Source organism: Phoenix dactylifera, chromosome 4 (assembly GCF_051530095.1).
Source record: "Phoenix dactylifera cultivar Ajwa chromosome 4, Ajwa_hap1_PhDact_Kaust_v1.1, whole genome shotgun sequence".
Classification (NCBI taxonomy): Eukaryota; Viridiplantae; Streptophyta; class Magnoliopsida; order Arecales; family Arecaceae; genus Phoenix; species Phoenix dactylifera.
The window spans coordinates 45,504,575-45,517,755 of record NC_143193.1 but is presented as its reverse complement, the minus strand read 5'-3'; the positions used below and the strand labels follow the sequence as shown (position 1 = coordinate 45,517,755).

Below are 13,181 nucleotides of genomic sequence, written 5' to 3'. Positions count from 1 at the left end.
TGCATATAGTTAAGTGTTATATACATCACACAGTTAAGTTAAGTATTATCTGTACATAATTAAGTCTTTTTTGCATGCAAATCTTCTCTGTACATAGTTAAGTGTTCTATGCATCACACAGTTAAATGTTCTTTTTCTTTTCTTCTCTTCATTTTCTTTCCTTTTTCTTCTTCTTTTTTTTCTTTTTTTTCTTCTTTTCTTCCTTTTCTTCCTTTTCTTTCCTTTTTTTCTTTTTCTTTCCTTTTCTTCCTTTTTCTTTTATCTTCTTCTTTTTCTTTCCTTTTTTTCCTTTTCTTTCCTTTTCTTTTCTTTTTCTTTCTTTTTCTTCTTTTTCTTTCCTTATTTGCTTTTTCTTTCCTATTTTCTTTTTCTTTCTTTTTTTCCTTTTCTTCCTTTTCTTTCCTTATTTGCTTTTCTTTCCCTTTTTTCTTTTCTTTTTTTATTCTTTTTCTGTACATAATTAAGTCTTCTCTGCACACACTTAAATCTTCTCTGTACATAGTTATATATTCTTTATACACAATTAAATTTTCTCTGCACACACTTAAATCTTCTCTGCACATATTAAGTGTTCTATACGGCACACAGTTAAGTTAAATATTCTCTGCATATAATTAAGTCTTCTTTGCACACACTTAAATCTTCTATGTACATAGTTATATATTCTTTATACACAATTAAGTTTTCTCTGCACACACTTAAATCTTCTCTGCACATATTAAGTGTTCTATACAGCACACAGTTAAGTTAAATATTCTCTGCATATAATTAAGTCTTCTTTGCACACACTTAATTATGTACAGAGAATACTTAATTGCGTGCATCACACAGTTAAGTATTCTTTTTCTTTCATTTTTCTTCTTTTTCTTTCCTTTTTCTTTCCTTTTTCTTCCTCTTTTTTCTTTTCATTTTTTTTCCTTTTCTTCTTTTTTTCCTTTTTTTCTTTTTCTTTCCCTTTCCTTCTTTTTCTTTCCTTTTTTTCCTTTTTCTTTTCTTTCTTTCTTTTTCTTTCCCTTTTTTTTCTTTTTCTTTCCTTTTTCTTCTTCTATTTCTTTCCTTCTCTTCCTTTTTTTCTTCTCTGCACACAGTTAAGTGTTCTCTGCATCACATAGTTAAGTGTGTGCAGAGAAAACTTAATTATATACAGATAATACTTAACTATATGCACCACACAGTTAAGTTTTTATGTACACAATTAAGTCTTCTCTGCATGCATTTAAAGCTTCTCTGCATACAGTTAAGTATTCTATGCATCACATAGTTAAGTTTTTTTTGTACAAAATTAAATTTTCTCTTCACACATTTAAATCTTCTCTGCACACGGTTAAGTGTTCTATGCATCACACTTAAGTGTTCTCTGCATCACATAGTTAAGTGTGTGCAGAGAAACTTAATTATGTACAGATAATATTTAACTGTGTGCACCACACAGTTAAGTTTTTATGTACACAATTAAGTCTTCTCTGCATACATTTAAATCTTCTCTACATACAGTTAAGTATTCTATGCATCACACAGTTAAGTTTTCTTTGTACACAATTAAATTTTCTCTTCATACATTTAAATCTTCTCTACACACAGTTAAGTGTTCTATGTATCACACAGTTAAGTTCTTTTTTTTTTCTTTCTTTTTTTTTCTTTTTTTTTTCTTTTCTTCTTTTTCTTTCCTTCTCTTCTTTTCTTTCCTTTTTTTTCTTTTTCTTTCTTTCTCTTCTTTTTCTTTCCTTTTTCTTCTTCTTTTTTTTTCCTTTTCTTCCTTTTTTTTTCCTTTTATTCTCTTTCTTTCCTTTTCTTCCTTTTTCTTTTATTTTCTTCTTTTTCTTTCCTTTTTTTCCTTTTCTTTCCTTCTCTTCTTTTTCTTTCCTTTTTTTCTTTCTTTTTCTTTTTTGTTCTTTTTCTTTTTTTCTCTTCTTTTTCTTTTCTTTTTTTTTCCTTCTCTGCACACAATTAAGTCTTTTCTGCACACACTTAAATCTTCTTTCAATATAGTTAAGTATTCTATACATCATATAGTCAAGTTAAATATTTTCTATATACAATTAAGTCTTCTCTGCACATACTTAAATCTTCTCTGCATACAGTTAAGTGTTCTATGCATCACACAGTTAAGTGTGTGCAATGATGCACATAGTTAAGTATTCTCTATACACAATTAAGTTTTCTTTGCACATACTTAAATCTTCTTTTTCTTTCCTTTTCTTCTGTTTTTTTTTCTTTTCTTTTGTTTTCTTTTTTTCTTTTTTTTCCTTTTCTTTTTTTTTCCTTTTTTTCTTCTCTTCTTCCTTTCTTCTTCTTTCTTCTTTCTTCTCCTCCCGCGAGCCGGCAACGCCGGAAGGAGGCCGCGGGAGAGGGCCTGACCGTGGCGGCTTTATTTATTTATTTATATATAATTATTTTATTTCATTAAAATATATTATTTATTTATTTATTTATTCATTTATTTATATTTATTTATTTATTTTTGCATTTATTTATTTATTTTTGTTTCCCTTTTTTTCTTCTTTTTCTTTCCTTTTCTTTTTTTTTCTTTTTTTCCCTTCTCTTCTTCCCCTCTTCTTCTTTCTTCTCCTCCCGCGAGCCGGCAGCGCCGGAAGGAGGCCGCGGGAGAGGGCCTGACCGTGGCGGCTTTATTTATTTATTTATATATAATTATTTTATTTCATTAAAATATATTATTTATTTATTTATTTATTCATTTATTTATATTTATTTATTTATTTTTGCATTTATTTATTTATTTTTGTTTCTTTTTTTTCTTCTTTTTCTTTCCTTTTCTTTTTTTTTCTTTTTTTTCCCTTCTCTTCTTCCCCTCTTCTTCTTTCTTCTCCTCCCGCGAGCCGGCAGCGCCGGAAGGAGGCCGCGGGAGAGGGCCTGACCGTGGCGGCTTTATTTATTTATTTATATATAATTATTTTATTTCATTAAAATATATTATTTATTTATTTATTCATTTATTTATATTTATTTATTTATTTTTGTATTTATTTATTTATTTTTGTTTCTTTTTTTTCTTCTTTTTCTTTCCTTTTCTTTTTTTTCCCTTCTCTTCTTCCCCTCTTCTTCTTTCTTCTCCTCCCGCGAGCCGGCGGCGCCGGAAGGGGGCCGGGCCATGGCGGCCGTTGGAGCGAGCCGCGGGAGGGGGCGTGGCCGGCAGCGGCTAGCCAGCGGAGAACGCCTCTCCTCTTGCGAGGCCGACGGCCCCAGAAAGGGGCCAAGCCGCGGAGGACGCGGGAGGAGAACGGGTTGTGGCCGGCGACGGCTGCAGGAGGGGGCTCGTGAAGGGGCGAGGCATTCCTGGCGGCGCAGCCGTGGGAGGGGGCAAGCCGGGGCCGACGGCGGCTGCGGGAGGGAGCTCGGGCGGGGGCAGGCTGTGGGAGGGGGCTCGGGAGGAGGCGAGGCCGCGGGAGGGGGCTCGGGAGGGGGCGAGCTGGGGCCGGCGGCGGCCACGGGAGGGAGCTCGGGCAGGCACAAGCCGCGATCAGCAGCGGCCGGTCCTTTTTCTTCTTCTTTTTCTTCTGGGAACGGAAGATCAGGAGGGGCAGGGCACGGGAGGGGGTGAGGCTGCGGGAGGGGGCGAGCCGGGGCCGATGGCGGCCGCGGGAGGGAGCTTGGGCGGGGACGGGCCATGGTCGGCGGCGGCCGTACCTTTTTCTTCTCCTTCTTCTGGAAATAGGAGATCAATAGGGGCATGGGGTATTTTTGTCATTTTTTGAAAAAAATAAAAGGGGCTCAGAGACCGAAAATTAAACTTGATGGAGATATTGGACGGAATATTTTAAGACCGGTCAACGGGGACTTTTTGTTATAACGCGGTCTTTTGGAGGATGGGGGATTAATTACCCCCAAAGCTTTTTGATCGTGAGCATTGATGACTAAATATATTGACAAGTACATCCACACTTGAATCGTATCATTATCATGATTTGGACCAATAAAATTAACAAGGCCCATCGTATCCCACTGATTCCCTTTCCCCTCTTTTTTTTCAGAAAACATTTACTCTTATATCTTCCTTATTTCCACTTGTTAAGATGTGGTCAAAATGTGACATACAACTTAATGTAGTTTTCCAAAGTAAATTTAAGGATTGGAATTAGAGTCCCAGGACTAGCCAAAATGTTAGTTTGGTCAACTTAAGAGTACATGATTATTGCTTACAAGTATTGTTATAATAGAAGGTGGTCAAATAAAGAGTGGTCTTATCAAGAAATAGGTAAATAAATGAAAAGAAAAGGTATATGAAGCCTCGTTAACCAATGCTTGGGTTTTGACGGTGGATTGCGGCAGCGACCAGGAAGCTGGCTATGTGGATTTGAATTTTGACTCAGACTTTTTTTCTTTCACAATATATATATATATATATATATATATATATATATATATATATATATATAGCTTATATCCATCATTTTTTTCAACAGTCTAATACCCACAGTTTCAGCTTTCTTGAAGCCCCTAAGGTCAAGGTTGAGCAAAACTGCAAAAGGCAGCATGTATTTGATTTCTCTGAAATTTCTTCAAATCGTTGGTGTTTTTTTTTTTTAGGTACAACGGCTGTTCACTCTAGCGTAGGTGCAATGATGATGAAAGTGATGGTAGCAGTAACAATGGAGGTGATGATTGCGGTGGCCGCAAAGGCGTGATGATGATGGTGATGGAGGTGATATAGGTGGTGTTAGAAAATATGACTTTTTTATTTTTGGAAATCATAAAAGTAAGGATTACTTACTTTTATTTTTTATAAAAATAATGATAATTTTAAAAAATAAAAATAATAGTATCAAATGTACATTTTTTTAATTTTTTATTTTTGTGATCTTACTTTTTAAACATATAAAATATAGAAGAAAGTCCTAAATTGTCCTACCTCTATCACTTATTTTTGTTGATATAATTAGAGCTTTAAGGCTATTGTTGAGATTCCAACCTTACAAAAATTGAATTATTTAATCTAAAAAAATAATAAACTACCTGGTTTCATACTTCCACCATTTCAAGTTCTCTAGATGTTGACCTCTCAGTCGGCTCTGGCCCAGAAAAAACCCAAACCGGGCAGCTTGAGCCTCACCCGGAATGTTGGTCGGGCCTCCCACCACCCGCTGCTAGACGATCCTATGGGCTCGTTTGGTTCGCAGGAAAAGAAGGGGAGAAAGTATGGTCAACGGAAAAGTAATGAGATGCCTCTTGTTTAGTTGGAGTTTTCAAAAAAGAGAGACGGAAAAGTTGTATTCTTATAGGAATATAATTCCCACATTTCATGGGAAAGTCTTTCCCATGAGAAACATGGGAAAGTAACTTTTCCATGAGAAAACATGGGAAAGTAACTTTTCCATGAGGTGGGAATCACTCCATTTTTACTTTTTTTCCAAAAAAATCCTTCAGCATTAAAGAAGCATTAAAGAGACATTAAAGACCTAATTTTTATTAAGGGCATAATAAGAATTATACATAACTTTCCTAGAAAAGCGGATAGCCAACCAAATATAAGCACTTTGGAAATTTGTCACGTTTTCATGGTCAACTAAACATGCCAAAAGTACTTTTCTAGGCATCCTCTTTCAAGAAATTTGTTTCTCAGGAATCATATTTCTAGGAGGAAAAATGCTTTTCGCGAAACAAGATTATTCTCCCGAGGAAATAAAAAGAAAACCCCGTCCAATGTCCCAAATGTTAAGCGAAGCCATTCCGTTTTTGGGGTTTTATTACCCGTCTCAGCTCGACCGGTCCGTTGACATCGCCCGTGTCGCCCTGTCGCACCTTCTGGAGGTATTGGAAGTTAAAGAAATACCCCAAAATTCGTCTCTCTTTCTCTCTCTCTCCGCGATTTCCATTGCGCTCTTTACATTCAGGTAAGCATTCGAAATTACTGGATTCGATTGCTATTAATTTTCCTACCTATTTCTTGTTCCTGCATTTTATCCTTTTGTGCATTCCATAGCATATCTTTGGTCTTTTGATGATGAAAACAGTGATCAGATGCATATTTATCTGGTTTTTATGCGTAGAATCGATTCCAGGATCCCATTTTATGGTAGATGGTTTTAAGATTGCATCGATATATTGGTTAAATTTTGCAGAATGTTTGTTCTTAGAATAGTAAGTTCAATTTCTTGTTTTCCCCCCCTATCTGTGTTCTTGAATATGAACCTGTCTAGATTGGTTTTCGTTTTGCTGTTTAAGTCAACTGAAATAAAATAAGGTGGCTTTCGACGAAATTAATGCGTAGTTTAGAGTTCCATTTCTTTTTAAGGTCACGGACTTGATTGAAACTTATGGTATGCATAGGGATTTAGTTTTTATTAGAGGATTTGGAGTCAAATGTTAACCTGTAGCTCATGTAGAGTTCATGCAAAAATTTCATTAAGTTCTTGGTTTAGTGGATTATGGCCAGGTTGTTTGTTCTATTGCAGAACCATCTAAAAACACAGAATTTCTGGTAAGTTAGGTAGAATTATAGCTCTGCTCGGGAACATAGTGAGGTGTGATGGTGATTCTAAGACATGTTCTTAATTTATATTTTCTTTTGCTGCAATATATGTACTGATTTTTGTACATTAGATTCAAGATCTGCGTCTCACGTGGCATGGTACCCATAGATTTTTCTTTTTTTTTTAAATCTTATAATTGTTCTGGATGCACTAATTTGCCATACAATTCATTTTCTTTAAACTATTTCTCCTTACTGTCCTTGGTTAGCATACCAAATTTTTTACTCGACTTTCTAGGTAAAAAAATTCCATGATTGTTTTCTAAGAGGCCTACTTTAAGTTGTTCATCATGAAAAAAACAACCTACTGTTGCACAAGTTGACTATTTGATAACCTTTTATTTTCGACTAATCTGGATGCCAGAAAAGCTTTACTCCTTTCATATGAAATAAAAGGTTTATATGAACTATGATGTATTGGGTGCTACCACTCTATCATGAATTGAAGCAAGAAGTACATGCTAGCATGACGTTTTATGAGGAGTTTCCACGAGCTTGGGGGGCATGAAATACTAAACCAATCTTCTCAAAGTTGTTGCTAATTCCATACATTTTCATATATGAAGGAAGAGCTGTCCAATGCAATTTTAAGTTGCAAATTTGGACTGTTTTTTGTAATGGCTTTTGCTTGCTTGATTTTAATTTCTTTTAGTAAAGTGCAGTATTAGTTGTAAACTAGGATTCAGAAATCAAGGTACAGAACTGTACCAGTCACTAGCCAGTATGTTATGTGCCTCCTTTTAGGGTCAATATGCTTGGTTAGCAATGAAAAAAATTAAAAAAAAAAGTTATCAAGACTTTTTGGATTTGTATGTCTTGGTACGGTGCACTACGAGGCAGCTCAACCTGGTTCTCTAAAATTGTGCTGTAACAAACCACAGTCTACTGGTTCTTGGCCAGTAGGGCTGTCATGCATATTCTCAATCCTTTGTTTTAACTTTTAAGTGATAGGCTTACCAATACAGGTCTAGTTGCGTTAAATTTTCAGCTCATATGTGCATTATCCTTAATCTCTATTTTTGCAGTCCAATATGAATCCTAGAAGATTTGGTGGTCAACTGCAAGGTTGTTATGGTTGCTTTCAATTATTCTTGAAATCATGCCTCAAATTTTTCTTCTTCTCCATATTTGGGTTTAAAGAGACTCATAAAAACATCATCTTGTGCAATTTTTTGTCTGATTAGATGCAAAAAAATCAAGAAAACTTTTAATCTTCTTATTTTTCCTCTAGAACTTCGACAAAAATTAGACCCTCAACTATGTGTTTCCTATTGACAACTAGCTCTATTGGTTATTTGGTTGAAAAAAAAAAACTTTTTGTTTGCAGTGATTGTGTAAAATTTAGATGGAAGGTAATATTCTTTTTAATCAAAGATGTTTGCCTTTCCTTATTTCAACTTTTGGTGTAGGTTAAGTTGAATTTTTGAAATGAAGTTTTGATCATAGTTGCCTTTGATAAAATTGGATTTAGAAGATGATGGAATTGCAAAGAACAACAAAGGACATTGAAATGAAACAGTATCTTGGTGTCACTTTTGTGCCTAAATTGGCTAAAGTAAAGGTGAGGTAGCTGAAGTATAAGCCATAAAATTGGGTACGCTTCTACCTACTGAAGTTGCCACTAGACTGAAAAATATGCCTATTCCATTTTGTGCTTAGGAAGAGTTTGTGACTATGGATCTAGTGGAGTAAATATAATGAAATAATAAGCTATGGTAAGCAAAGGATATTCTGTTTGCCAAACATATGATCAATAGAGTAATTTTGGCCTCAGTCTGATTTGTCTATTATTCTTTGTCCATGTCTCCTTGAGCCAGGATGTCTGGGTTATTTTTCTATAGTTTTAACTTCTAAGGTAGCTGGGGCCATATATTCCTTTTAATAACATACAAAAACTATGCTTGTAAAATTTCTTGATAATGCAGATGTAAGTTACAAAGACTCTCAATACAAAAATAAAATTTCTGGAGTACAAGCAAACTTGGAAGAGAGCATAATATTTTACTGAAAATGCCCTAAATTGGAATGAGATATAATAATCCCCCCAAAGTACAATATCACAACTAGATTTAATGAGGGGGTCCTAAACATGAGCAGTTCCGGGCCTGAAAGTGGTGTGTATAAGTGTATAGAATCTATTACAGACAAAAGATTGCACAAAAATGGGAATCAGCTCCTTCATTCCTCCAAAACCAGAACAGATGCAAGTGGGTTTGTATGAAATTTAGAAGTCCCTATTGAAAGGTTTAAGATATGAAAGACCCAAAACTATCAGAATTGTTCTGGAAATTGAAACTGAGCTCAAGTTAATCTAGAGCGACAGACAGAAGATTCAAGAAGAGTTTTAGGTGGGCTAGCAACTGTGCAGAAGATTGATATAGGATGTCTTGGAATTAAAAGCAAGCCCTGGATGTCATTGCAGGATGGAGAGTGTTGTTGCTGGTTAGAGATGAAAATATAATTAGTTTCACCATTTCCAGTCACCATCTACTGGTTGAACATGCATGAAATAAAATATGAATAGAACTTTTTTTTTGATAATCAAACTTCATGTCCAAGTGCACCTTGGATCAATAAGCTAAATTTTATACTTTTCCAATTTGAATCTGTAATCCATCCCAACTCGACTCTATACTTTAATTTTTATATACTTTAATTTGTGTTTTATGTAACTATATGCAGTCTTGTTAAGTTATAAAATTGTGTAAATATATATTATCAAAATTAATGGATGGTTGAGGCCTTAACTAAACAACTACTAATCTAATAAAAAATGTTCAAATCTTTCTTCTATCTTAGATTTTTTCTTTCTTCCAATATAACCATATTCACATGATCTAATTCAACCTGATTTAATACTAACCTGAAACAATTCTGGCTTAAGATGGGGTTAATTTTGGTCCAAGAAATCCCAATTAGAGATGTGGTTGGATTGTGAGAGTTGGAAGATATAAAATGAATTTGAGTTAGCAAGAGACCTTGACTTGGCCCAAACAGCTTAAGTTGTATGCCTACTATTAAAACTAGGGGTAAAAGTGGATCGGATAATATCCATCCGGATCCATTTTCATATTCAAAACTATTCAGATATGGATAGAAATTTGAGCATCCTACTAGTATCCATATTCGTATTCATATCCGTTAAGAAAAAATGGATATGAATATGGATAGACAACTATCCGTATATGAATATTCGATTCTATTTGTAATCTTATTTAATTTTATATAGCACTTATGAACTTTTAAGAAAAATAAATGACCATATTAACATGCTATTAACTTCATTTATCATCCACTTAGTAATATCATTGATTCTATAGTCATAAAGTTTAATTATCCGATTTATATCCGTATTTATATCCATACTTTCGGTATTCGATTTGTGTCCGTATCTATTTTAAAAAATATGGATATAAATTTTTACAATTAGCTAACAACCATATCCGTATCTGTATTTATCAAACAAAACAAATGTAGATATGAATATACTAATATCCGATCCGTATCCGATCTCATTTCGGCACTAATTAAAACATACCCATTGATACCATCGCTAATCATTATAAAATCGGGTTACCTCTTTCATATGAAAGGCCATTGCAATCTTTCATGCATGCATGACTATTTGATCAATGAGACATTTGATCAAGTATGATCACTTGGAGGGTGGTCTTTCATGAGGACCTTACCTCCATCACTACAATTGTTATAATAGTTGATATTTATCCAAATATACCATGCATCTAATTGTTTGAGTTTAAAACTAATAATTATAATAGCTAGTACATTATTATAATAGAAAATTAAATAATGATCAACTAATACTATTATTGTTAAAATCATTATTAATTAAATTAAAAAATATTTTTTTAGCTGTGGACAGTAAAAATGCAAGGCAAGATCGAGTGGTGATAGGGAATATTGGGATGGTTTTTCACCTAAGACATCTTACCTAGTCCCATCATTACAATGGTTATAATAATTATATTTATCCAAATGTACCTAGCCTGTCATTTTTTTGATTTTAAAAATAATAATTTCAATGGCCATTATATTATTGCTATAGTAAAAGTAATGATCAATATCGAACAAATGATACTTTATTCTTCAAATCATAATTGATTTAAATAAAATATATTTTTCTGACAATCGACTACAAAAGATATTTTTTTTAATTTCGCATGAAGGAACATATAGCTGAACAACCACCACGCCTGAAAACCCGTTACGGCGGCCATTTTCTCAAACCCTGTTTGTGGACCAACATCAGGACGTCAGATTCGGTGATAGTCAACTTGGACATGTGCAATGAATGCAGTGATAAGTTGTATGCCAAGTAAACATGGACGAGCTGCCACGTTGCTGCTGACGCCAAGCTGGCGTAAGGAACAACCCCAAGTCTTCCATTGCTTTAGTTCTTCTCCGGTCGGCCAGGAGGAGTAAAGTGTCGACTTCTTGTGCTCATTTTCTTGCAGTCATTGTGCTCAGCAGTCACCGACAGTGAGCATATCCCGACTCCATCTTTCTTCTTCCCCTTTTCTTTCAAAGAACCCAAGAGAAAAGAACTCACTTTTTCTTATTATTCTTTTTTTTTTCCATTAGATCTGATATTGCCACTCCCGCCTGCTATGCTCATGCAGTTAGCACAATAGATTCTCTCCATTTGATGGTAGATTTATCGGGGAGAGGAAGGGGGTAGCAATATCATTAATCGGCAACATGTTAGATTAGGAACCACAAAAACCCTAACTACGAATATTTTTTTTCCTATTTTCATTTTTTTTAATGAAGAGTTGGGATCTGCTCGCCTTCCGGTTGGCTGATCTCTCCCTTCAATGAGTTTTACATACGGCTTTTTCATTTGTCGTAAGACTTATAAATAGTCTATCGGTCAAAATTTCATTTCTTTTAATTGTCATTATATGCATAAATTAAAACAAGGAAATAGGAAGTATTTACAGTTTTTCTTTGTTTAATACTCTATCTTGTGATTTCAGCTAATATTTTTGTGAATTGGGTGTTCAACAGATCAATCTGAAATGAAGTTGGCACCAAGAGAGATCGAGAAGTTAGCTCTGCATAATGCTGGTTTCCTAGCTCAGAAACGTCTGGCTCGTGGCCTACCCCTTAATTACACCGAGGCAGTAGCCCTTATAGCAACTCAGGTACTCTTCTTTGATTTTCATGGTATCAGTAACCTTAATATGTTGATTATATATGCATAAATATACTTAGTGTAGTGAGAGAAATGATCTTTAATAGAAATACATCATCTAGGAAACATGTGGCTAGATGCTGTAGATTCAATCTTATACCTATTCAGAGTGATGCTATATCTGTTTTATAAACTACAAGGATAAACACATATTAGGTAACTACATCCTTCATATTACTGATCTAGGTTTAGATTTATTGTAGAGACTGGATACATCCTTAGTTTTGGATGCTTTTTCAATTATAATTTAGGGATTAGAATATGTGATTGCAAACTTTATTTGCATTGGAATTTGTTTCAGTGTAGCGTATTCCATTTCATTTTTGAAAATTGCCATGAAATTTTATCTATACTATAGCTATAGTACATGTTTTGATGTATAGATGTTGATTTAAGCATAGGTAAGAAAGTTTATGGGGAAAATGGTGATTTTTTTTTTGTGGGTTGTGGAGAAATTGACAAGATGAGGTGTGGGGTGGGGACCCTTAGGCTTATAGATCATCTCATTGCCGATTTGGATGATAGGATAACTAGTGGTATTAAAGGGCCTCACAAGCAGACCCACTGCACGTCCAAGGGCAGGGCATCAAACAACTGGTCGACCCACCTTGCAGTTGGGCTTGCAGTGCACCAAATGTTCCCTAATTGAAAAGTCTCCATCTCCTTGGAGAACTCTAAGTATCGTTAGAACTCATCGTAGCATGGCTTTATGAACCTTGATATCTTGCCACAAGACAGTGAGGCTTTTTATTACTCAACTGGATACAATTTCATTTTCTGAAATCTAGTAAACTAATGAATTTATCCGCCATCAACATGAGCATGTAAAGAATCAAATTTTAAATCAAATGGTTGAAAAGAAATATTTCAAGCCCATTATAAAAATTTCAAGAAGTTCTCACTCAAAACTAATGATGAGATCTAATGCTATGTAAAAGAGAAAAGAACTAAGCATGGTACGCCGTACCGTACCGAACCGGATGGTACAAGGCGTACTGTACTGAATTGGACGGTACGGGGGGCATACCGACACTCGGTATGTCGAATTGATCTTGTATCTTATCGTACCGATACAGTGTCAGGGTGGCACCAATACAGGGCCCGCTACTGTGATGGCGTAGCTTGAAGGTGAGGAAGAAGCATGCAATACATCAATTATATTATAAAGATGATAGCTTGATTTGCATGCATGGAGTGGTCATGGCAGAGGTAATTATACGGAATAGAACAAATCAAATACTATATGTGTACAACGATTGAGTTGCATTAGCACCAATACCTTTGTTTTTTCATTTTATGTTCAACAGGCCGCAACATTCATGAATATTGATTTCCTCTAGTAGTCTTTTCATGTTTTTGATGATTCTGTTTGCAGTCAGCCTTCAACTTAGGATGATTACTTTTCTTTTTAAGCTATAAATTCATGAGAGAAATAGTTGATGTAATAAACTCTCAGGGTTTGTAATGTGATAACTTGTC

At 34.8% G+C, this 13,181-nt stretch overlaps 1 protein-coding gene across 5 annotated transcripts in view; it reads left to right on the top strand.

Moving 5' to 3' along the window:
- Nucleotides 1-5,667: 5,667 nt before the first annotated feature.
- Nucleotides 5,668-13,181, top strand: part of URE (urease) — a 44,416-nt gene continuing 36,902 nt past the window's right edge. For 2 of the 5 annotated variants that reach the window (XM_026809536.4, XM_088720081.2), the window contains exon 1: nucleotides 11,605-11,652. Coding sequence is in view for 3 of the 5 variants with exons in the window: in XM_039133756.3 (XP_038989684.3) it covers nucleotides 11,527-11,652 (126 nt within the window). In the remaining 2 variants the exon portion in view is untranslated. Of the gene's footprint in view, nucleotides 5,850-10,674; nucleotides 10,988-11,515; nucleotides 11,653-13,181 lie in introns of those variants that run through there. The other 3 variants (XM_039133756.3, XM_089930181.1, XM_008809333.6) reach the window with 3 other exon arrangements.